This window comes from Lynx canadensis, chromosome A3, assembly GCF_007474595.2.
Source record: "Lynx canadensis isolate LIC74 chromosome A3, mLynCan4.pri.v2, whole genome shotgun sequence".
NCBI lineage: Eukaryota > Metazoa > Chordata > Mammalia > Carnivora > Felidae > Lynx > Lynx canadensis.
In genome coordinates, this window is record NC_044305.1 from 4,251,177 (window position 1) to 4,276,968 (window position 25,792).

The window sequence follows — 25,792 nt, forward strand, 5'->3', positions numbered from 1 at the left end:
TCTGCCTCGTGAGCACCGGGATTCCCTTCATAATTGGCTCCCCAGAGCTGGATCCCACAGAGCAGAGCCGTGAAAGAACTTTTCCAAGGAAGCTGATATAAAACTTAGTTGGGACCCAAAGACCTCTAATCCGCAAGTTAAATGGGCACTTCGTTTACTCACAGCCACTAAAAGCATCCCCAAGTCTAGGAAAACCTAACTGACCCCCAATTCCTACTATGATGTTATTAACCCAGTGCCTCAGGGGGGCGCCCCAGAGCAGGGTAACTGAAAATCATTCTCAGCCTTCAAAGAGAGTCTCTTAGATGGTTTGCTATTAATTAGGTCAGCAAGCACTCTAAACACATCATTTCAATGAGCTGGCTGAATGCAAAATGTGGGAAAACCAAATTGTTGACTGACGTGATCCCCAAGGACACTTAATGTTGGAATCTTAGATATAAAATACCTGTGTATTCCCTTTACCTTACACGTTCTTAAATGTGCTAAATAAACGTGTTTTCCTCAACCTGGCGTAACGTCACCACGTTATCTGCGAGATTTACTGACGGTACAGAAAGCAGAGAGGGGACTCGGTAAAAAGAAAGGAAAAAGGACCAAAGGAGGGAAGCCTGCCGCAAAAATTCTCGTCTCTAAAATGGATGCCAAAGGCAGGAGATTTGGGGAGACAAAACACGCGTCGCTTCTAAAACATGTAAAGCCAAATAGCACGTCTTGCAAATGAAAAAATTTTTAAAAGCTATAGCGGCACGCAAACCCCAGGGAAACAAACGAGAAAAATCACTCTCATTTATCGTAATTGAACCCGTGCTTAACCTTCCTTCCAATACCTGGTAATTCTGTGAAATCACCCAGCTGTCACTCTCTTCCTTTCAGAAACGTGACATTGATTTGTCCGGCAAACACCCATTATTAGAATTCTGAGGTCTGCCTAATGGGGCTACTAATAAATCTAAGTCATCAATTTTTGACCTTTTTCTCCTGAAATTTGCGGTATGTGGTAAACTGCTGAAAACACATTTTCAAGGTTCTGTAACTCTGACATAAAAATAAAGGATCAAGGCTGGGTGGTTCTGGGGGTTTGAGCACATCTGTCCTGCGCGCACCCCGGAGGGAAAGGAAGAAAGACGGGTTAGAGACAGTATCTGGGGGTAATAGCAATGCTCCGCTCTGGGCTGAGCTGTCTGCAAATAGAAATGAAATCCACAAGGCTGCAGCACACAAGGGAGGTGTGACAAGGCAGCCGGTACCCTTCCCCTGCCTCTCCTCATCCCCTTCCTCCTCCACCTGCCTGGCTGTTTACCGCATTGAAAGATCCGGGGGGGGGGGGGGAAGACAACAACGTAGCCTGGAGAGTCTAAATTTGCTATCCACAGGAGAAAGAAAGAAAAGGAGAGAAGATTGATGATCTTGTTCTGGTTTGGGGGACCGTGAGATAAAAGGAGGGGGGGGTGTCAGCTTTTTTGAGAAACTGAATCATGGACATTTTTTTCTTTTTCCATAAAAGCTACATTTCTCATCCTTATTATTATTTTTTTTTTCCTGGTGGGACTGAGCTGGTTGTAACCTAAGGCAAAACAAGGGCAGGCGTGACTTCAGCTTCCTCTAAATTCTAAGATGGCTGCAGGCACCAGACAAATCTTGACCTCGATGATGATGTTGCCGAGAGCCAAGTCATAAAGATGTCTCTTGCACCAGCCTGCCTCCCCGAGCCGGGCTGTAAGGACCGGCTTGCCACTGCACCCCCAGCGTCCCTCTGCAGACTTCAGATGGCCACGGCAGAGAAAGCAGGACCCTCCAACACCTTGTTCATGCCCCGTCTTCCTCATCCCTCAGAACGCAGCCTCGCTTCTACGGTCTCTTCCCTCTGGTTCCAAAAAATAAGTTGATCTACGGCATTTGGGATGTGTTGGGGTGAAGTCAGGGTAGGTGGTTGGATGAGCTGTTCCCCTGAAATATTCAGGCAAACTGGCTGTCTGTAGACGAAACAGCCAGATGCCTTTTCACAATTCCATTTTTGACCAAATCCTTTGGACGCTTCAGTGTGAAGAAGACAAAAACTCAAGTCAAGAAGGTCACCAGAAGAGACATTTGGGGGCAATAAGAAGTCATAGGATGGTGGAAGGCGTTCCATTTTCCTAGCAATGAAAATCCGAGTTTTCAGATTGTGGTGAGTGACTCAGAATTTGCCAGAACAGAGCCATAGCAGAAAGAATGGATGTTTTTAAGGCTTACATTGTTCCTGTTTATTTGGTGTTGCTGTGGCCAGAAAGTGGCTCGAGCCCTCCTTTTTAGCACTGTATAAAGTGTAAATGGTCTAAATTAAGAAGCCATCTAATCCCAACCAATATTGATTCTGACGTGAAAAACGAGACCAATTCTCCAGATAGGATTATGACCACCATGGCTTGACATTAACCGATCACTTCACTGTGTTTCTCAAAAGAATGGGATGTTTTCCTTTTCCGAAGGGCCCATTTCTTTCAAAGAGGGGATGAAATCCTCACTATGTCTCTCTTCTGACGTTGGAAAGGCACAGTCTCCCACAGTGGGCTAGCCTGGACCCCCCCCCCCCCCCCGCCAGCTTCTGTATCTTATCTGTTTTCTTTTTCTCTTCCAAGCTATAAAATAAAATATCAAACTACCCCAAGGTTTGTAAGTCAAGATACTGTCCTGGAATGTTTCTCCTTGCAGACGAAACTGCCGGCTCCTAATATTATTTTCCAAGCAAAAAAGGGAGGGGAATGGGTTTCAGCATATTTTTCTAACGTTCTCCCCTCAACTGGCCCATTGAAATCAGCAGGATCATGGCGCCTCCACGATCCACCTCTGCAGCGGGCAGAACCGCCGCGTGTCTAGCTAGAGCAAGGATTTGCATCTCGGCTTGGGGAGACTGCGCTTGTTCTAGGGGAAGGAGGCATCTCAGCCCAGCCTGCAGTACCGCCTCACCATTTCCAGACCGCTGGCCCCTCCTCTAAGATTCTGCACATGTTGCATTTCGCTTGTTAATCCTCTTGTTAAGTGCAAGAAATAAAGTGGGGTTACTTGTAAATGTCCATAATTCATCCACCACAAAGCCCTAAGTCCGCGTGTTTCATTATCTGCTGCCCGTTAATAATCGTCAACATCGGAAGTGTCTCCAGCAGCATGCCAGTTTTTAGTGAGGGGGATAAGGAGCCCAGAAAAATCACAAATTGTTTGGGGGACGTCACCGCAGAGGGTGCCTCCTGGGAGGGAAATAATGCCCATCGGTGTTTAATTCAAGGCCGAGGGGCGCTTTCGGCAGCGACATCACTTTGAGCAGAGACACTGTGTAATTCAGTTACACAAAAGCAGCCTAGATGAGCAGGTTCAAATCATCTCTCCTGTTCTGTGTGATTCTGTGCTGGAGGCTCAGGAAGCTGTCTGCTGTGTACGTTGCAGGGCATGAAAGAGCCCTAAAAGGAAGGAGGGAGGTGAGAGGTGGCAGGAAATCATGCACCTTCCGGGTCTGTTTTCTCTTTCCTCTGCTCCCTTCATCCCTGGGGACCCCGCAGCTAACCTGGATGTGTTTTGCTCTTCTCTAGCCTACGTCCTCATTCACAGGAGCCGAGGCCATATGCAGCTGAGAGAGTCTCCTTTTCACTTTTGTTTCTCTCTAAACGCTGCCAGACTGGAGTCCCAGGGCCACCTTCAGGGGGTGCAGCAACCCGCTTGCGGGGGGGCTCCCTATGGGTTCAATGCCTAAGGTCAGGGCGGGGATTACAGACAAGCCCAGGAGGGTGGGAGGGGGGGAAACGGGGCTCCTTCCCTGATTCTTGCCTGAGCCAAATGAGGGCCAACACCTGCTTTGCTGACTCTCTCCTCACTCCAAAACACGGCCTCTCTGCCCATCAGAGAGCATCGGTCCCCGGCCCTCCCTGCGGCGCCAAGGCCCTTGCTCGTCCATCCGAGTCACGCACCTGACTTTAAAGAAAAACATTATTTTCAGCAATGGGGTGTGTGACCGCTCAAAATCCCTCCCCGGCTTTCAAAGCCGGTGGAGAAGACAGGCTCCTCGGGGTGAAAGTCACAGCTCACCCGCATGGAAGGGAAGGCAGAGGCCACCCCCCAGCAGCTTGCTGAGCTCTGTCCTGTGGGCCCTTCCTATTCACACTTCACAGCAAGGCGTGACCGGGGGGGGGGGGGGGGGGGCTGGGGAGGGGCCCGGGGGCCAAGGGCAGTGGGGCGCTCCCCCTCCCGGAGCATCCATCACTGGGTGACAGGCTCTGCAGCCGGCACCCTTCCCTTCCCCCCGCCCCCAGCCTCCTCTGTAAAAACCAAAAACCATCTTGTTCTTTCATCATAATTAAAGTGCTGTCAGGGAAAATGGCATGGCTGATTTTTGCCGCAGTTGAAATGACCCCCTCATTTCTCTTCTCTCATTTGCTAAAGTGGTCCTTTCTCCGCCAGAAATCAGACCCTTCGGGGATGGAAATTTTAGCCGGAAGCAGAGAGTTCGAAGCAGAATCCTAACCTTGGGGGGGTGGGGGGGAGAGAATCGATGTTTGGAGCGGCCTCTCTCTGCGGCAAGGTGCTGGCGAAGCCATCTTAACGGGCAGGACTGGCGGCCGAGGCTACCTCTGGGCTCCCATCCACGCGGGCTCCCTAATTACCAGTCATTGTCAGGGTGCACAAGCCAGCCGCATTTGGAGGCTAATTCTCCCCGTTGACTTATCTAAGGGGCAGGAGGAAGCTGTTTGGGAGGAAGGTAATAGGTTCTGGATCTGGGAAGATAAAATCCAAATGCCTTTCACGCTCACAGGGAAAGCGTGACTGCGTATTTAATACCGTCCTCGGCCTGCGTGTTTGTGTTTGAAATAAAGCTGTAACTTACACGCATAATTAAATGCCCTCCTCCTCCTAGCCGAGCGCCACTGAGCCGCTGGGTGACACTCCTTGCCTGTCACGGACACTGCAGTGTTTAGGGCTCTTGCTAAAGTCCTGGCAATGGCGTCTCATGTCATTTTGTGAGAATGTCACTCTGATCCCGTCGGCCCTCACAGAACTTTCCGAAAAGAGCATTTCAGGTAGGGTATGCGTCGGCGTGTGAGAAAACAAAAGAGGGCAAAGAAGGAAACAATGAGGAAGACCAGAAAAAAGGAAAAAGAAGCCAGAAGAGAGAACCCACGGCCCTGAGTAGCTTTGAGCTCTGCCGTTGGAATCCATGACATATGTTCAAATATGTGTTACGTGAGGAAATCATAATATTCATCCTAGCCTTCAACTACTTTCATTTTAAGGAAACTCTTATGTCAGGAGCTTTCAAAATGAGCTTAATTTCCTTTTCCTAAAGATCACACATCTTGGAAGGGCCCCTTTTGAGTTACACTGGGGAGCTTAACTGGCAGGCTTCCGGGTTTCTATGAGGGTATGCTAATATCTGGCAAGTCAAAATGGCAATCCAGGCCTCCCTCCGTTGAATCATTAGTTGTTAATGCATCTCTGAGTAACTGGAAGCTAAGGTGTGAAATCAACCCGAGTGTCACTAAGCACCAGTTTTTCCCGAGGCTGTAACGCAGGACAGTTGGGGGGGCTGTTGATGTCGCATCTCGGCAACAAGGCTGGTTCGGCAGCCGGGTTATTGTCCTGGTCTGGCCTCCTGCCTCTTTGCTCCTCTTCCCCGCCACCCCCGACATTTTTTCTCCCCCTTCTTTTTTAAAGAAAGGAAAACAACCATATAGCACTCGAGCCTTTTATTTCCTGACTGTTCTGTGTGTCATAGCCGTGGACGCTAGAGGAAAAAACACGGGCTTGTTCTTATCGATCTGAGCTGAAATGAGTCAGGCACCTGAAGGCTTCAATCTGGACCTGACTGCCACTCAGATGCCCCCCGCCCCGCGTGCACCCTCCCCCCCCCAGCTGCCAAGCGGAAACCAGCAAGGTCGCGTGGTTGTACCTGGCGAGCTGGGAGGGGAGAGGGACCCCCAAGTCCTAGAGGGTCACAGGGGAAAAAGCCAATTCAGTGAATCCACTGCATTGGGGGTGCTGGGCTGGGGAGAATGGGGGTACAACCGGGACAAGGAGTGAGGAGGGAAGCCCACTGTCCAAGAGCCCCCTCCCCTAGCCTTTCCCAATGCCTCCAGTTAGAATTCTACTTTTCGGGGCTCCATCATTAAAAATGTGGCTCTCTGGGGGCGCCTGGGTGGCTCAGTCGGTTAGGCGTCCGACTTCGGCTCAGGTCACGATCTCACGGTTCGTGAGTTCGAGCCCTGTGTCGGGCGGGCTCTGTGCTGACAGCTCGGAGCCTGCAGCCTGCTTCGGATTCTGTGTCTCCCTCTCTCTCTGCCCCTCCCCCGCTCATGCTCTGTCTCTGTCTCTCTCTCAAAAATAAATAAACATTAAAAAAAAATGTGGCTCTCTGCTTTTTGGGCCTCAGAGAGCTCTTTATTAAAATGCAAATTTCCCTTAAGGGTAGCCCTGTAAGCCTTTGCCAGCTAATGGGATTAACTGAACCGAACACAGCCACCTGCAGGGAGGTAAGGGGGCTTGGGGTCAAATCTCGCGTCTCAAATTTGTCTTTGTCGCAGGCTCATCTTAGGGCGCCCAGAACGCAAAACACAGGCACCCATCCCTGCTTCAGGTCTCTCTGAAAGGGGACTCTGAAACCAGGGCCCAAGTCCCAGCTGTAGGATCAGGGGCTCACTGAAAGTCTCTGGGCCTTGGCGTCCTCCTCTCTTTCAATCAATTCCCTGAGGACAGACGCCGCTTTGCAAGTATCCCGACAGCTCGGTCGGGATTAGCAGAGTAGCATCAGGCTGGCAGTGGGAAAGCAATTGCACAGAACTAATTCATTTATGGAGGCGGCCTCTTGTAATAAAGGACGCTTTCAAAGGAACTTGGGCGACTGATTTTTCTGATCTGGCAAACAAGCTTCGGTTTATGTCCTGAAAACAAGTTTTTGGTCGCGTTGATGGCTCAGTGAGCCCCCCGGGTGCAAACAAGGTCGGGCGGGGCAGGGGTGGGGTAGGGGGGCTGAAACTTAATTCTGTAAACCTGAAATGCACGCATGGAACAAATCCAATCTGTCATCCGGGAGCTCCTTCAGTCCGGTGGTCTTCACTAAAGCGTTTCCCTGGCCTTAGATCTAAAGAAAAGCATCTCTATCTGCAGATACCCACATATTAAAAACAAAACAGAACATTTTTTTTTTCTTTATAGAAAGATCACGTACGTGGTGAGCATTACAGGAAGCCTATGGGTAAGACACTATTCCAAGGGTAATGAATAGATAAAGGTATTTGTTAAAAGAAGGCTGGAAATTAATTCTGGAATTCAAGGTGTGTTTTCCTTCCACAATGACTGGGAATTAATTATACTACTTGACTATAGAGTATTTCCATCTGCATCAGAGAACAGAGAGAAGAGGCGCAAAGTCAGGGTCCAAGATGGAGGCCTGGACCTAAGAAGATGGAGGTCTGGAGCTAACATAAAGGGCAGCCTAGAAGCTAAAATGAAAGCACTCCACTGTCCATCAGGACCTGTGGCAGCACACTCCGAGCACTTTTCCCAGCCCGCTCTCAGAGAGGAATCTCAAAGAGGACTCTAAGGTTGGGTGAAACACTTTGGGCCCATCCCCTAAGAGAGTTTTCAGTCCTAGAAGATTCTGGAAGGCACAGCTTGGTTCCAGACAGAGCAGAAAAGAGAGAGAGGCTGACTAGGGGCATTTCCCTGCACCAGCCCCAGCCAGGCCTCTGCAGCCCTTGAGAAAGCAAGCCTGTCCCCCCAGCACGCCAGCCGCCCCCTGGTTACACCTGGGGAGGAAGGCCTTGTTTCAGAACCAGGGAGGATGCCCCATCACCCATGGGGCCCGCACTGTGACCCACCATAGAAGGCTCCATCCCTGCCAGGGTACAAAGTTTCAGCCTCAGCCTGAAATCCCAGTGGTGGTGCCTGTCCAACATGGAGACTCCGTTGTTTGTTTTGACCCAAGCAGACCTTGCAGGTTCCCTGCGTTTTAGTTAGCGGTAATTTACGTGAGCCCCGGTTAGGTTTGCTCAACCAGCTTGGAGAAGGTTTCTGAAGTCAGTGTTTTGAGTCTTTCCATCTGATCTTAACTGTTCTATCCGTGCACCCTTTAATTCGTCAGGAGAGACTTCTTGGCTTTGTTCTGCTTCTAAGACCAGCAAAGGAGCCGCAGTCTTATACCTTTGTCTTCCCCATGGGGAAGGGCACACCTTAGGCACTCAATACACGTGTATCGAACAACTGAATGAATGAATGAACGAATGAATGAAAATGCCCAAATTAAGGCAAACTCACCGACCCGGCAAGGAGTTCATCCTTCTGAGAGGCTTGGCAGACACACCCTCGGCTACTGCAAGCTAAGAGATGCTACTAGAAAGGCAAAAAGGAAACAAAGCTGTTTCAACATTCAAGTTAACCCTCAAATTAGGAGATAACTTATCAGCGAGGGAAAATGGGTACATCTGCCCCACGAACCAGGCAACATTCCATGTTCTTTGCCAAGTTGGACACAATCTGCCTATGAGGTAAACCTCAGATCTGCCAATAGTCAAGAATTTGAAAAATTAATTTGTGACAACTGTTTTCATTTGGAACCACGATCTTCTCCAACCGGGCATATCAGTTTGTGCTCAATTCCCATTAAACATTTCCCAGCCACCCTTCTCTTTTTCTGAAGAACAACCACGACCCCCTTCTCCCCCCAACAATTCCTAAATGTCATAGAAGGCCCATTTTATAAACATATTCGTGGCGAGTCCCTTTTCTTGGCCATTAGAACAGCAATTGTCCCCCGCCCCCCCACTGGCCCCTAATCGACCATTTGCTGAGTCTCAAAGCAATACAAATTTAGGTCAAATCAATTAGTAACACATTTCTAACTCTTGGCACTTGGGAAGAGTGTGAACTTTTCCTGATGGAGAGAAGCTAACCCTTGAGAGCAGACTCAAGCAAGGTCAACCCAGCAAATGCCTTCTGCCTCCGTGGGCTGTGCTTTAAAAAAAAAAAAAAAAAGGCAAAAACTTAGGACACTGGGGTCCCGCTACAACAGATTAGGACAAGACTTTGATTTTTTTTTTTTTTTCACTTGAGTTAATGAATAAAGCCCAGGATAGAGAGGCAGCTGACAGAATATTTTCCCCACCAACTCCAGGAAGCTGAAGTTCTGTTGCTCCTCGGTACGGCCAGAGAGATGAGCACCTGGGTGTGGTGGTCACTCTTGACCGCCCCAGACAGAGCCATCAATCTTGTGAGTCTCCTGTAGCACACAGCCCTGCTCCCCCCTTCCTCCCCCCATTCTTCCTTACTGAATAGAATGTCTCCCCTCTCTAATGAACATACCCAGGAGAATAAAACTTGTTTTTCCAAAGGGGGGGGGTGGCGGGAAGAAAGGAAGGAAGGGAGGAAGGAAGGAAAAAAAAAAAGAAAACAATGCCTATACTCGGTCTGGCTGAAGCCAAATTCTCGAGGACAGCAACCTGTAAACTTCTAAGGATTTCCTCAACATCCGAGACGTATACGTAACGTACAGGGCGTTTGCTTTTAACTTATGATTTGCTTTGTTTCGCTTTGACTAATTATCGAATCGAAGAACTCGTGAAGACTGGATTTTTTGGAAGGACAAAAAGGTCCACCGTGCGCCAGATTTCTTAAAGCAAAACCAAGCCACTGGGTGGGGTAGGCATGTGAAAAACGGCTTGGAAAATCAGGTTGTGTTAGAAGGGGCTTGTTACTAATTAAAAAAAAAAATCCAAAAATTGGACAATCACCATAGGATGGGGAAAGGAAACTGGGGAGGCGGAAAGGGCCTACTGTGTGCAATGGAGGTGAGGGTCAGAGTCGCTGTCCCTGGCCTGCTCACGCAGGTACACACACACACACACACACACACACACACACACACACACATACACACACACACACCCAGCCCCTGTTTCTCTCAGTGAGCTCCTGGCACCAATGTGGGACCCTGGGGGTGCAGAGGGACGGGGAGTGATGGTGCCTCCCCACTCCTGCCCCGGGTCAGGCCCTCAGCTCTGCTGGCCACTCCTGGGGGTTGGCCGCCTTCCATCCACTCTGCCTGCTGGCACAGCCCGCACTTGGAATCAGATCTTCCCTTCTCCGCCCTTCTCGACTAGAAGTTCCCAGAGGGCAGGGACCCCGTCTGTCTGAGGCTTAGAGCTAAATTTAGGAGAGGTGCCTTTTCTCTTTCTCGCTTTTTAAAAAAATGTCATTTAGTCTCTGTATTTGACCCTTAACTTCCTTCTGCCCCTTCTTTTTTTCTCTCGCTCTTTCAACAGTAAAGATCAGGCTAAGGGGAGTTGGGTTTTTAACTGGTGAGTAGTTCACAAGCATTCTGGGATTTTACAAGTTCAGAGGAGTAAACACAAAGGAAGGGAGTTCAGATTCCTTTTCCCCTTTTCCCACCCCGGAGAAAGGACTAGAAGGACTAGGCGAGCAGAAGATGTGGAAAGTGCAATGGAGAACGTGGGGAAACATCTGAGGAAATCAGTGTGTGTGTGTGTGTGTGTGTGTGTGTGTGTGTGTGTTGGGGGGGTGAACAGACACAGAATGGTTTGTATACTGTGCTTAATACTCTCTCTAGAAATATCCATACATTTGGCTGAAGAACAGGAGATAAAGATAAAGTAAAATCATGGCAGGATAAGGGCGGGGTAGGGGGATTTCCTGGAACATTATAATGTCATTTTTACAGTAAATACAACCCTCTGGAAGAGAAAGGGAAAGGGGCCAGGGAAAGTATGGGGTGCAGATTCCCAGTCCTGTGGGCAACCCAAGTGGGCAGCGTGGTCACATGGGGAGGCTCTGAGCTCTAGAGGGCGAGGTCCCCTATAAGGAAAAGGGGTGTCTGTGTGTGTATGTAGTGGGGGGGGGGCTGCACACACTGGCAAAGAAACCCACCAAATGAACAGACCAGAGCCCCCTGTTCCCCTCAAAGCACAGAACGGCGGGATCGGCGTTGACACTGATCCCCCCAGGGACCCAGGACAGAATGAGACCCCAACCTAAGATATCCCTGAAAGGTGGGGCTTTTTTGCGTCTGGGCTTCCTACATTCCATCTAGAGAATTCTAAGTGATCCCACTTCCTGCCAGCGGGCTTAGCCATTCTGAGCTCTTTGCTGACCTCTGGTGGGAGAGGAGCTCTCACGGCCCAGAAAAGGTGTTTCCCAACAGGGGCAGCCCACCTGTCCTGTTCCCCAGGACCCCCACCATCCGGGGTAACACCCCCAGGGGTGACCGTGGTCACTAGCCCTGGCCAAGGTTCAGGGCTAGAAGTTGGGAGGTGTGGGGAGCGAACTGAGCAAACAAGGCTTTAAAGAAGGTCCCAGAAGATTATGGGCTTAAGGCAGGAATGTTAGAACCAAGTTTGTTAACTGAGAAGAATTTTAATAGCAGGGTGGGGGAAGCTTATGCCTGAAATTAATACATTTTGTTCAGTTCCTCTGACTTTTCAACGATAAAAGAGTGAGGGAAAGCATCCAGGCACGTGTGCAGAGGATAAGTTTCGTTGGAAAGGAACGAATTCCCATTACAAGACTTCGTAAGCCCTCGCGTGAGAAGCTCACATGGCCCTTCTCAAACGGATGACCTCATGATTTTATAGCCGCTGCGGGCAGGGAGGGAAGGGGGGGGGGACGGAAAGAACTGGCCAAAGGGTGCCTGTTCTTTTTGGAACCAGGAAACCTGGCCCCAGATGCTGTCAGGGCCAGCTTCCCCTCCATGGAATCTTGGCCGGAAGAAGGCAGACAGGGCCTGCCCCACATCCTGAAGTAGAAGATGGGGTCCCATCCCGAGGCAGGAAAGCCTCAGTCAATAAGAATGCCCTCGGTGCCTTGTGGGTTTGTGGCACTGAGGAGGAGAGAGGGGCTGAAATGAAAAAATTAAAACTGGCCCTGAAATCTCAGAGACTCTGAAAACCCCGGTGACTCCCCGGCGACTGAAAGAACAGTGGGAATTCACCCTCAGCCAACACCTTCTCTCGTAAGAGAGACAATATTGAATCTTCCTATACTGTCTCAAACGCTAACTCCTCCAGGAAGGATCCCTGGGTTTCCCTGCTAGAAAAGGGACTCTGCCCACCTCCGAATCTCTTCTCTAGCCCTCGACCGGGGTGGGAAAGATACGCCACTCACCCCTGCTTCCTGCAAAGATTCTCCTAGCAATGGGTACCCAGACGTTGCTAATTATTTACCGAAGGACAACGGATTGGCCTAAACTTTCCTGTACCATCTGCCATTTTGGAAAGGACACTTTGGGGGGGGGGGGAGGCAGCATACCTGTTCTAGTGAAACTTTTTACAAGAGAAATAAAGTTTCACTGTGAGGAGGACACACGTCTAATTGTTCAGATGAGGAAAACTGGGACCCAGAAGATAAAGCCATTTGCCCAAGGTCTCAGAGCCCGTGCCTAGAAGAACCAGGGCACATGTGGGGGCTGGGAATGTGGAGGTCACGGTGATAGTGGTTTTTTCCGGCCCTTGGCTCAGGTCTCCGGAGCCGCTAGTTGAAAGTGACAGGAATTTGTCCTCAGATACCAACTGTCCAGCTGAAAAAGTCTCGACGACTATCCCTAGGCCCTGAGAAAGAGGATTAGGGAAGGGGTCACAGAGGCCCGCCTGAGGCAGAGCACACGGGGAGTTTCGAAAAGCCAGGCTCCCAACAGTAAAAGCCGAGTGCCATCTGCCGGCCAGCTCTGAACAGTTTTGCTCCATTTTACTGTTCATTGTACTTCCCAGCCCCAAATACTGGGGGTTCTCACCTCTTTCCCTCAAAGCCAGCTCTCTGCTGCTCAGAAACGCCCCTACAACAAGAATCTAATGTTTTAAGAAATTGCAAAAGAGAGGAGAAGTAAAAGGAAAGCAAGAAAGCAGTAAGAGAATCTCCCCAGAAGGCTGATTTCTGCTCCCATTTCTGAGCTGGGCAGATCGGGGGGGGGGGGGGTGGTGGGAAACAGGATTAGCCCTGATGGTCTTTTCTTGACCCCTTCCTCCTCCAGGATGAAAGGTCAGCTCCCAGTTTTGAGCCTGCCCTCATCTGTGAAGTCAGACCCCATCTCTGGGGAGTCAAGGTTTCAGGGCCAGAAAGAAAAAGAAAAGAGAGCCCTCCGCCCCCTGTCAGCTCAACTCTCAGGTGAAGACGTCTGCAAGGGTTCTGATGTCCTCTACCCAGAATCCTTTTCCCCAGCCCTGCCCACCTCCCCCCCTCGTTACACATAAAATGAACCCAGAGATACCGCCTGGTTTTCTCTTGGACAACCCGTCAAACTTAAGTCCCTCCCTTGACCATGGCAGGACCCCAGGACTACTAGGCAGAATCATCACAAAACGAAGGCTTGTCAACACTTTTCAGAATCAGACTTTGGCCCTTTCTGGATGTCACTTGGCAAATTCATGGAATCCTGGAATAGAGCGCTAGAAACAACCAAGGTCCCAGGAATGAGAATCTCCTAACGCCTAAGCCAGTGCTCTCTTTCCACTCTCCTAGGGCCCTCCAAGAAAAGTTGAGGATCCTCTGCCCACCCCCTCCCCCATCAGATCAGACTCCCTCCCCCATCAGAGCAACGCGCAAAGAACCATCACCGATGCCAAACCGCCCCACGATAAATGATTTCCTAAGAGTGCTCTGAAACGACTGGATCCCATCAGGAAAAGTTCCCAAAACTCCCACTCGGAAAGGGGAAACCCTCCTGCCAGTGCCCATCTTAAAACCAGCCCCGGCCATTTGTGTGTAAAACAAAATGATCTAATACTCTTCCCTTTTAGCAGCTAAAAAGGAAGACGTGAAATCACAGAAATGTTTAATTATAAATAGCTATTAGTTTTCTGGCAGCCCAACTTTTAAAAATTTTCCCCTAATGTCTGGCATTTGTTTCTGGGTTCTGCCCGGAGCCTTCTAAGCATTTCCTTGGAAAGATATTGTACTTGGTCCCAGGCAAGATGTCAAGATCAACATTCAAAAAACACGCCTTGGATAATATTTCGAGGATTCTGTAACAAGGATGTGTTAGTTAGGGGAGCCCTTCACTTAGCTAAACTCGAAATATCTAAAAAAAGGATATCTTTAAATTTACATGTCCAATATATAATTTATCAAACTACCAATCACTTTCCGCCCCTCCCCCAAAAGTAATCCTTATACTAAAGGCAAAAGTGTTTCAATTCGTACAGACGTCTGTGGGGGGAGAGTAGTTATTCTCTTACTCCCCCCCCCCTTCTGGACTTTGCAACTAACTTAAAGACCACAAATTCCAAACACTCTAAGAAAAAAAAAAAAGAAAAAAACCACTTTGCTTAAGAAAAATTAAGTTTCTGATGAATCTGTAACATCTAAAAGTTCTGTCAAAAGACCAGACCGGGGCAAGAATGTAAATGCGTTGGGCTCAAAATATAATAAAGAAGCAATAAAGTCTTCTTCCATTACAACTACCTGGGGGAGAGGCTGTTTAGGTGCAAGGTAGTGGGGGAGGGGGGTGTCGGGCCGCTGTTCAAAAATAAAATTATGATTTAGTCTTGTTACGATTATTACAAGAGATACTGCTTATAGAACCTGCCCTAGCATGGCCCAGGGGGCGTCAACCGTCTTATCAAAGACCAAGTACAAGACTCTCCATCAGGAAACGTCCTTGGGTTATCATTTCTATTGGCACAAGTACGTTTTACTTCTAGAAGATCCTATCTTACCTTCCTTAGGGAGTCATTCAGAGGCATTTCTTCCACTGCCCCCCAGCTCCCTGCAAAGGTAACTTCCTGCCTTGAAGTATCAGTGGCTAAAGGTTATGGGTCACCTCCGTGCGGTGGGCTGGCTCCCTGTGGACCCGGGACTGAGGCGACCCAGCTGACTGAGTCTACATTCTCGTGTGTGCGTGCGCACTCCCAGTTTAAGATTCCATTAATGTTCTGCAGGAGTCATACGCAACGTGGGGCCCAGCCATCCCAGCGCGGATATATTAACTGCCTTCTGAGTACCAGTCCCGATTACCCTGGCATCCTTCTCTAGGCTGCAGAGGGAGTTAATTTCGTAGACACAAGACAGAGGGAGAATTCCCAGCCTGTGACAGACAGAGGCCCCCGAAAGAACCTCTGAGCGGCAGGAGTGATCATGGAAGGGTTAAAATCTATTTAAGCCTTGATTTATCCCAGCCCATTGATTAGCCATGGGACTGACCTCGTTAATCAGAGTCTTAGACCAATTCATTACTTTCTTCCCTGGAATCATTCCCTTTCCTGTTCTGTGTCGGGTCATCTGGGTCACCTTCTTTTCTGAGATTTTTTGGAAATGACTTCCATCCAAGAATGCTGGATTGCTACCATTGCAGTAAACATTTCGGGCTGGTTATTAGTAACTGAAGTCAACAACCTTTTCCCTGAAGGTATCTTCTCTTTTTAAGGTGTTCAGGTTATGATATGTATGATCTCTGTCTTCCCCAGAATTGGATATTGATAACGTTAGGGCAGTCTGTTGTCAACTGGGGATGATATTGTCCCCCAGAGGACATTGGCAATGACTGGAGACAGTTCTGATTGTCACAATGTGTCCGTATGTAGTGGGGTTGGGGGGTTGGTGTGCGTGGGTGTGTGTGCGTGGGTGTGAGAGAGAGAAAGACAGAGAGAGACAGAGACAGAGAGAGGTGGGCATCCAGTAGGCAGAGGTCAGGGATGCTGCTAGACATCCTACGGTCCCTCTAACAGGCAGCCTTCGTGACAGAATATCAATACGACTGCTATGAGGGCCCTCCGGTAAGACACGGCCCCTAAAATGCTCGGAAAACCCTAGGGCAGAGCCAACAGGGAGATGTCACAGCTTAAAAACAAAAGGCCGGGTTTGACCGAAGCTTTGGGGCCTATTAGATGTGGCTTTGTCGGGTGGGGGTGAGAGCAGAGCAGGACCCTCCCCCATCCCCCGCAGCCTGTCCCCTTCCCCTCTCATTTAATCATAGATGTGACACCTTTCTTCTGCCTTACGCCGCCTCACCATCTAGTGGCCACCTGAAATATCAACTCACCTTCGCCATCTCTGGGCCCTACTAAAGTCACTCGTTGAAAAACTCATCCCTGTGGGGGCAGTGGACAGAAAGACCCCTGAATGACGGATGTGATTTCGTTCATATGTTAATTAAGCACCTTGCAGGCCTGAGGTACCTATACAGACAGGGCTGTAAGGAATTAAAATGGACACTTTCTAAGATTCGAGAAGCCCAAGGCCAAAAAGCTCAGGGACTGATGACAAATGTCTGACTCGTTATAAACGAGGACCTCAGAGACTTTTGCTTAAGTCCTTTGGACACTCAGGAGTGACCATAGACAAGAAGATGACACCTGGGGAGAACAACGTGTTCACGTGCCCAGGAATCTCAATACCCATTATCCTTCCTGAGTAATGCCATCTACTCTGGACAGGTTGGGGTTTTTATTTCCCTTTTGCAATTGGGCCAAGGCCGGTGAAACAGGCCGCCTCGGCCTCGGCCTCCATCATACCGCCTGGCTTTAGTTTTGGGCTATCAACATAAGCGTTATTGCTTCTTTGCAAAAATCCTGCAAACTTACCTGAATCTGGGCTCCCTGTAAAAAAAAATCTCACAGTCATCTACACGCTAGCAATCAGTTTGATGAAAGGAAAAATTGTTCAAAATGGAACGAGGAGGGAGGCTACAAGGTTTGTCGGCTGGGGGGAGGCAAGGGCCGTGGTAATCAAGGGCGAGCCTCTCGCCCCGATGACCTCCCGGGGAGACGCGACTGTGGTCTCCTGGTGACACGGGGCTGGACCATGGCACTCCTTAGAGAGTGGGTACAAGACATTTTCCTTCCCTTTTTCAACGCACTGAAGGAAGCTTCAGGTACTTAACTCTGTCCCACACACCAAATGTGTGAGATGTGGGAAACGCTGACTGACTCATAATAAATTGGGGATCAGATAACAATTTATACCTTTACACCTCTTTCCTCGCCCCAAATTGAATCATTAGGAAGCATTTAGTAAGATCTAATGTTCAAGTTCTGTGGGCAGAGCTCCACAAGTCAAAGGCTCCCGAATTCTCCTGAGGTTTAACAAATTACTCTACAAAGCAATTTGGGATTTTCCCTCTAAGAGAGTACGAGAGAGGCACACTTTCTCTTCATCTTCACTGCTCTGTCACAGATCGGTTCCTGAACATTCTGCCTGTGCCACAGCCCCCCGCTTTCCACGGGGGGGCAACTGTAATTCTAACTTGCAGGGGGAGCACCTGGGTGCCGTTTGTCGGGGACCAGAGAGCATCCTACGTCTCAATGGAGTGTGCGTTGATCGACAAGAATTAAAAGTCAAACATTGCTTTTTCTTGTGGTTCCTACCTCATTGTCGGAGGTCTCTTCTTCAATCCCCACTGGCCGGCCTGCTTCACCATCTGGCTGTCGGGAAGGAAAACTAAAAACAATCTTTTTTTTTTTTTTTTTTTTGCATGTATGGTAAACATAGAACAATCTGTGCTCAGGTCCCTGGGTTCAACCACAGTCTGGAGTTGGTTTATAGAGAGGAGGATAATATAAATAATAAAAAGAGAAGGGTGGGGGGGGTGGGGGAAACTTTTTCAGGACAAGCAAAAAAAAAAAAAAAAAAATCTCCCCTCATCTTTTGGCCAGGTCACTCGCCTGAGAGTGACTTCACGCAGTCATAAATTTGGCAGGTGTCGTCTGTCTCCTGCTTGAGTTGACCTTTACTTATAAAATGTGGACAAAGAGCGTACTCTGAAAGGTAGAGACAGAAAGGATGGGCGCCTAGTACTTTTAGAACTTACAAGTAGCCGTCTCGTGGGGAGTATAGAAAACAGAACCCCCTCCCCCCCAAAAAAAATCTTACCTGGAGTAGGGAGAGAAAAGTCTGAGAAGTAAATTTCTAAAAACAATGGTTACCATTTATTGGGCACTTACATGTGGCACTGGGTTGAGAATTTCTAGAGGGAAAACTTCACTTGTAGTATCTGGTTCTCTCTTTAGAAGAATCCAGGAAGAATAACGTCTCTTCCTCGGCTTCTGGAAATGGCCCTCTCCTCCCTCATTCCGAGGCTCCCTGGCCTCCGTGGTAGTTTGTATCTGGGGTACCCCACCTCTCCTCTTCATTTTGGGAAAGGTCACTGAGGATTTGCTGACTCTCCGGTAGGAGAATCTCTCCAAAGAGGGACAGACTCAGGCTGAGTCTCCTTCCCTGAAGAGGTCAGGGTCTCCTGCCCAAGGTGACCACAGGCCAGAATAGGAACTTGATGGGACAAAGTCCCTTTTGGTATAACCCAATGAAGTCTGTTAAAGGAGAGCACAGCAGGGCCACGGTCTCAGAGTTCCTGTTACTGCGGGACCACCAGGGCTGGAGAGGGTTAATGAGGCTGACCCGGGCTTGACTGTTTCACTTGGTAGGGGGCGACCCTCTCTTACCAATTGGCCCTGCCCCTCCTATTTTGAAAATTCCTAATCTTCCTGCAAAAGGGGACTTTGAAATGGACAAATGGCATGTTAATTTCACATTCCACCAGGAACCCCAGGAGGCATGAGGTGGGTCTGGAAAGACCCCCTTTGCCACCAGTTAAAGAAACCAAGTGTAGAAACCAACTTTAATTCTGTTGAGTGAGGGGCTGTCTCTGTACCTCCTGAAAGTTACTTTAGGTAGAGGCATGGGAAGTGACACAGCTTTGCTGGGGGTGAGGGTCAGTTTTATTTGGTGGGAAAATTGACTCTGAAAAGAAAGAGAGGCATGACGGTATGAGAAGTCTAGGCAATTAGGCTACCTTCTCTTAAAAAAGGTATACATATATTTATTTACTTTTTGCTTAATACCAGCATTCCTGCATAAAAGTCAAAGGTGATCATTCTAAGGCTATGTACTGACTCTTGGTAAGTAGGAATTAGCCCCAACTAAAAGTAAGGACTACTTAAAAAAAAAAATCACTAGGAAGACTATTAAACAAGAATTATTGTAATAGGGTTATTAGATCCAGGCCAAGATGATTTTAAACAGTCTGTTAGTCTAACACTAAAAATGTAGGGCACCTATGCATAAAAGTACATCTATTGTTGTTGTATTATTATTATTATTGGAACTCTGAGTAAGAAGGAAAGCTTTAGACCCCAGTGAAGGAAACCACAGAGGATTTAAACAAGATTCCTAAGAAAACCTGCAGTGAAAACAGAAAAAAAAAAAAAAAAAAAGCCCAACAAACAAAGACTGCAGTGTTGGCAGATGAGTTAAAGCAAATGTGGAAACCAAAGATCACCATAGCGATGACAGGTTATCTCAGAAATGGGGGAGCTCACGGTTCACGTACACTCAATGGACATTTATAACCCAGGATCTGTCCGGCTTGGCTACACTTCAGAAAGCAGACCTACTAGGCACCTGTCCTTTGACAAGGGATTTGAAGAGCAGACAGCACTCTTAACAATCATGCTTTATCATTTACACAAGGCGTTATCGCTTATGACCACAGCTTGTGTTAAGCACTGTCTTATCCGAACTAGGAACTTTTGCTTCCTTTACTTACCTTGCAGTCTTTGAGCAAAAGTCCCTGACATTTTAATCTCTGAGCTTTTGGTTTATTTGCCTATGAAATGGGGTCCTATCACATTTGTATTGCCCAAGGCTGTTTCAAAGGGCAAATGTGACTTAGATGAAAGGCTTTTAAAAATACAGAAAGAAGGTGGTATCATGGCTATGTGATCATTACTATTACTGCTTACTAATACCCGAAGGCAGGGAGGCTATCCTTTCAGGTCAGGAGGGGGTATGCAAAAGGCCCAGGAACCCTGCTTTTCTTTGCCTGATTCCAGGTTCCCACGATACACATGATGTGGGCAAATTATAAAGAGGAACCTACCTGTATAGAAAATTTTTTTTTTTTTTTTTTTTTTTTTTTTGCAAGAAGCCTATGGGAAATTGGATTTTGAAAGGCAAGGAAGAATTTTGGCCTCTGAGAAGCATGAAATATTAGTGGGAGACAGAGAAAATTGTAAGTCTCTCTCAATTCTACAGATTTGGTGGCCTGATAAGCTATGTCCTTCCCACTGCACCAAAGAGTTCAGTGGAGGCATTCTGAATCCAGAAAAATGGCTGTGCTGGGGGCGAGGTGGGGGGCAGGCACTCCTGCATGATGGGACGCAATGTAGCCTTGTTGCACCTGGTGCCATAAATTATCATACAATTAATTGAGATTCACCGTATAAATAAAGTGTCATGGCAGGATGGCCATTATTATATACAGCATTTACCCAAACACTTTTAATAAACGTAGCAGATACTACAAAATTCTCATCTACAAGCCCCTCAATTCTTAAAAAATGGGGGATTCATACCCAAGTTGGGTTTCCAAAAACATGGAAATAGTCTATTATTGAATACTGTCAGATAAGAAAAAAGCCTCCTCTCTTACGTATTCTAGAATTTTAGTCATGTTATTGATGTACCTACCTACCTATCTCCTCTAAAAAGTTCCCTGTAATGTGGTTAAAGTGTTTGGGCAGGAAAAATGGAAATGGTATCTATACACACACACACACACACACACACACACACACACACACACAATTGTTAAGCACGTCACAAGTCAGGACCCATATGAAAGGATGGTCTTTTGACCTGCATTTTCAGTGGCAGGACTATATGGATGGCTTGTTTTAGGTTAGGATGCTAGGATTTGACTGTTAGTGAGAACTCTTGTCCTAAAGGTAAGGAAGTCCTCATCCTTCCTCCCCCACCCTCCTCCTCACCCAGATGGGGGACCTCTCTCGTCACTTTGGCCGAATGAAGCCTGGCGGGAAATGAGCCTGGTTGGACAAATGGCATTTACTGCAGCAGGTGACCCTGGCTGCCTAGTTCAGGCTCATGTCTGATGTAGCCTGAGGTCAGGGCTTCTGGACCCGTGGCACCCCGAGAGCAGAGTCAGGGCAATCGTAGGATGACCCCAGCAAATTTCTTTTCGTTAAGGTGAATTTTTCACCCTGGATACAAAACAAGGGTGAGCAAATTAAGCTTCTAATATTCTTAAGACCTGGCCCCAGACATGGACGGTTTGCGGCAGGACTGGCATTTGCATAATCTGTGGTTGAAGCCAACAGTCCTGGTTTGAGGGGACTGTGCTGACACCCCCACCCCCCACCCCGCCCCCAGAATAGGGGTCTCCACACATGGAGGTCTGCTGGGAAAGCTTCACTGCACAAACAAGGCAACTGAGGCCCCAGCGTGTCAGGGACGCGCCAACTAGGGGTCAGGTGGACACGGTCACCTGGCTTCCCGTCTGTACCCCCTTGTGTCCCCTCCTCACCAGAGGCCAGCTTCTCGGGGCTATGCTTGGAATACTGCAATGAGACTGTGATGGCAAAACCAGTCGTCCGCAGAAACACAGAGCCTTGTCGTTTAAGGGCTCTGTGTGTGGCTTCAGCGGAGTTGGGACATCCCACATTTAAAGCTGCTTCCCTTCTATTGGTGTTTGGGAAAATGATGATGTCGTGATATCCCTGGGTGGGCACAGCTAATGACCACTGCATTTAAAACTGTGATGTGTGAAAGGCACACGTGTCACAAAAGCAAACACTCACGTGCCTGATGTCATTACTAAAAAACCATCACACGTTATATGATAGGTAACAAACAAATGGAGCACGGCTTTAGAGATTGTGATCTTCAAATCCCTTGAAAGGTCTTAGAGAACACAATAAAGAAATTCAGACTGTGAGCTTCACTTGGGAAATTTTCATTCAAGCCACACATGCAGACCACTGCTAACGACTGCTCTAATGACTGGTGTGACCCGAGAAGCCCATGTCTCAGATGGGAGCTGAGGTGAGGCTGGAAGAGGGGAAGGAGAGGAGGGGAGGGGAAGGGGGAGGGGGGGAGGGCAAGGGAGGGAGGGAGGTGGGGGGGAGGGCCCTAGAGAGGGGAGGGGGCGCGGAGAGGTGGCAAAGATGAAGAGAAGGAGAGGAAGGTGGAGGGTGGCGGGACATACCCGATGTGCTTAAAGAACACAAGACCTTTTTACATTTCTTGGTATCCCAAGTCCATTGGCAGAGGATGTTACCTTTGATCCTCTTTGCCCCCAGCTAAAGCTGCTTGGAAAGATTCACATTTACATATTTCACGAGTCATATTCACAGTTTTTACCACACTTCGTCCACATGCTTAAAATACAGTCGAAGCATTTAAAAACAATTTTTTTTTATTTTAATTGCATTTCAGAGACAAGACAACATTTCACTCCCAACGCCTAATACTCTTTTTAAACCAAGCCCCTCCTACTGTGCTTTGTAAAAGCGTAAATGATTGGCTTACCTCGGGCTCTTCCCTAGGAAAAAAAAATCATTTCATATTTTTTAAACACAGCCACGCCCACCCTCTTGGAACCAGCCCCGTGTACGTTTGGATCCAGACCTGCCTTTAGCAGATTAAGTGGGGGTTTTGGTTGTTGTTTGTTGGTTGGTTTCTTTTCTTCCCCCTCCTCCCCCCATCCCCCCCCCCACCCCGGGTGAGCTGAGTGTGTGCAGAATATCGAACTTAATGTGTGTCGCCCCCGACGCCCCAGATACCTGAGTGTCTGGTTTTTCAACCGTAAAGGCGGGAGGGTTTGGCGAACGAATGAGAAGTGAGGAAACGCTTAGCGCAAAGGGAAAAAAGAGAGAAAGACACACAGAAAAAAGGTTATGGAGGCCGGCGAGAGGCGGCCCCCTCTCCCCCGCGCCAGGGGCCCAACTCATTCCCCGAGATGCCCCACCACCTTCTCCTCCGCATTCTTCGCGCCGCCCGCCGCAGAGCGCCAGCGCTCAGGTACCTCCAGAGTGTGTGCAAACACGGAAAGTTTTTGCCCGCGCCATGGCGCAAAACACGAGACAGCCCGTTCCCCAGTACAAGTACACGGTCGGCGGGTAATTTGGGGGTGCCAGCGATGGGAACTGGGGGACACTTGAGCATATCATGCACAGGCGGACACAATATGGACACCAACAGACACCAACGACAAGCTGTCTGCGTCCAAGCAGCAGGGCCAGGCGAGGCAGGGGCGCACCCTTCCCCAACGACCCCAGCCCCCCCCCCCGCCCCCCCGCCCGCGGCCCCAAACCGGCTCAGCCCGGGGGACCCCGGGGCCCCTCCCCGGCAGTTCCTGGCTCACCTGAAGCCCCCGCCTTCCTTGCCGGCCCCCACCCCAGGACTCGGGGGCATCTTACGGTCGCTGGCGCTGGCTTGTCCAGCCGGAAACGACCCTCAGTGTTGCTCGGCACCACTTTTCTCCCTGGAGGGCACATACTTCGACCACCCACACCCAGCCGAGGCCCCCTCCCGCTCCCAGGGCAAAGTTCGGGCCCCTCGCTGGAACTTTCTAGCAGTCTCTTCCCGCCTCGGCCTGGACACCCCCCCTCCTCCCGCTGCCAGGCCCCGAGCCCCACCGGGCAGCCCTGCTCCCCGCGGGCAGAGTCCGCCGCATTACCTAGAAGCAGCAGGCGGTGCGTACACATGTACCCCATCTTTTCTTCCTGGAGTTGTTTGTCGATGAGCTGGCTGCGTTTCTTCTCTGCGCGCTTCTGGGCGCGCTTCTCCAGGGCTTCCTTGCGCATCTGTCTGCGCTTCTCCGCCAGGGGAATCTTCTTGACCTTGGGGCTGGGGGCGGCTTTGGGCTGGGGGCTCTCGGATCGGCCGAAGCAGCCCCCGAAGGCCTGCATGAGGAACTTGCGGAGCAAGTTGCGCCGGGGCTTTCGGCGGCGGCGATTTCGCCGGGGCTGCAGCCAGCGGCGGCATCCGGAGGTCCCATCGTCGGATTCATCGCTGCTGTGGTCGTCGTCGCTGCTGACCGACCTCTCGTCGTCGTCGCGGCCGCGGCCAGACCTGCCCCGCCAGGCAAATGCGCGAGTAGGCTGCGGAGTAGGCGGATCGGCAGCCTGGATCTCGGGGCTGGGGGGTCGGAGGAAGCGGAGCTTGGGTCGGGCTCCAGACGCAGGGGCGGCAGGGGCTGCCCGGGCGGCAGGAGCTGCCCCGGCGGCCGGAGCGGCAGGGGCGGCAGGAGCTGCCCTGGCGGCCGGAGCTGCCCCGGCGGCCGGAGCGGCAGGGGCGGCAGCGGCTGCCCCGGCGGCCGGAGCGGCAGGGGCGGCTGGGGCTGCCCCGGCGGCTGGAGAAGCAGGGTCGGCCCCGGCCGCTGGGGCTCCGTCCCCGGGAGAGGGGACTTTTCCTCTCCCCGCAGCAGAGGCGGCGGCTGAGCCTCCTTCCATCTCGGCTGCTTCTCCCTCAACTGGGGGTCTCTCTCCCTCTGCTCGCTCTCTCTTAACTGGGGCTCCGGAGACCTCGATGGGCGGGCCGTCAAGCGCGATTGGGGGGCTGTCCATGTTGACGGGAGCGTCGTCGACCCCAACGGGGGCGCTGCCAATCTCGAGCGGGGGTCCGGAGATCTCCATCGGGGGGCTGTCGCCCGCGAAGTGTGGAGGAGATCTGACAGCCTCTCGGGACGGGCTGCCGATGGCGCCGGGGACCCAGAGGGGGGGCTCGTTCGCGGCGGGAGCGAGGAGGACCGCACTCGGGACCGCGACTGCCGCGGGCTGGCCGATGCTGCCGCCGTCGATTTGTGGGATAGCTCGGGGGAGCCCGGGGGGTGGGCTGTCGTCAAATGGCATAGCCTCCTCAGGGGGAGGACTGCGGTCTCCTCTGAAGCCTGTGGTGGCAGGCTTGAGGGCTCCGGGCTCCTGGGGAGGAGTGCTGAAGACCCCTGCACCTGGGCCTCCTGGAGCGAGGTCTGAGACCTGCAGGAGAGGCTGGCTGCAACCTCCCTGTGCAGGCTGCTCAAACTCAAAGGGCATGGCTTCTTCAGGTGGAGGGCTGTAGCCTCCCAGGCCGGGTCTGGCATCATCGAAGGCTCCGGGCTCCATGACCGCTGGGCTGAAGACCTCAGGGCCTGCACGGGCCCCAGTGGTGTCTCCGGGCTGCTCCAGGGTAGGCCAGAAGCCTCCTGGGCTGGGCTGCTCGACCTCGAAGGGCATGGCTTCCTCAGGAGGTGGGCTGTAGCCTCCGAGGGCTCTGGTTTCCTCGATGGCCTGGCCCAGGTCCTGGCAGTTGGGTCCGGAGACCTCGGGGGGTCCACAGGCCTCGCCTTCAATCTCGAGGGGGACGGGCTCGCTGTGAGGCGGTTCGGTCTCCATCTCTTCGGCTGCGCCAGGCCCAGGACTGGGGGCAGCTGCCCCTGGGGCCTCCAAAGGTGGTTGCTCGGGCTGTTCCCCGAGTTCAAGGGGGATATCGCGTTGTCCTGACATATTATTGCCGTCGAGGCAGTTGCGCACGCCCATAACACGGTGGCGGACTCTTAAAATAAACTTGGGGCCCCGTGAGACGGAGCACCCAACCGAACTAGGGTGAAAAAAATATCTTCGAAAAAATTCAAAGTATCAGCTAGAAAGTTCTTCCAACCTCACTTTCCAACCCTCTTGAGGTCTGGGGCTTGAGGGCCTCAAACCCAAGACCAAAGCGGAAGCAAGTCTATTGTTGCCGGTGCAGTTTTGGCTCCTTCCTGGCCACTTTTTATCCCCTCAGGCTGCCCCTCGGCGCCCCTCTTGGCCTGCCCTTGTCCCCTCCTCTCTCTCTCTTTCTCTCTCTCTCTCTTTCTGTCTCTCTGCTCCAGGCCAGCCCCGCCTGCTTGGATCTGAGGAGCGTGCCGATTCGGTCCGAAAATCGCTCGTAGTGCTCTCTCTCTGCCACCAGAGGACGCCGGCCCCGGTGCCAAGGCGGCTCCGGGAGCCGGATCCTGGCGCCGGCAGCCCCGGACTTTGGGTAAGGGGGCCGATGAGCGCAGGCCTCGCAGGGA

The 25,792-nt window shown here is 50.6% G+C and overlaps 1 protein-coding gene across 2 annotated transcripts in view; it reads right to left on the reverse strand.

Moving 5' to 3' along the window:
- The window catches only part of GNAS (GNAS complex locus), a 55,100-nt gene extending 29,823 nt beyond the window's left edge, over positions 1–25,277 (reverse strand). The window contains exons 1-2 of one of the 2 annotated variants that reach the window (XM_030309294.1): positions 23,438–25,277; positions 23,123–23,242 (exon numbers count right to left, since the gene is read on the reverse strand). In XM_030309294.1, coding sequence (XP_030165154.1) covers positions 23,123–23,242; positions 23,438–25,277 — 1,960 coding nt within the window. The remainder of the gene's footprint in view (positions 1–23,122; positions 23,243–23,437) is intronic. The other variant, XM_030309295.1, reaches the window with a different exon arrangement.
- Positions 25,278–25,792: the final 515 nt, after the last annotated feature.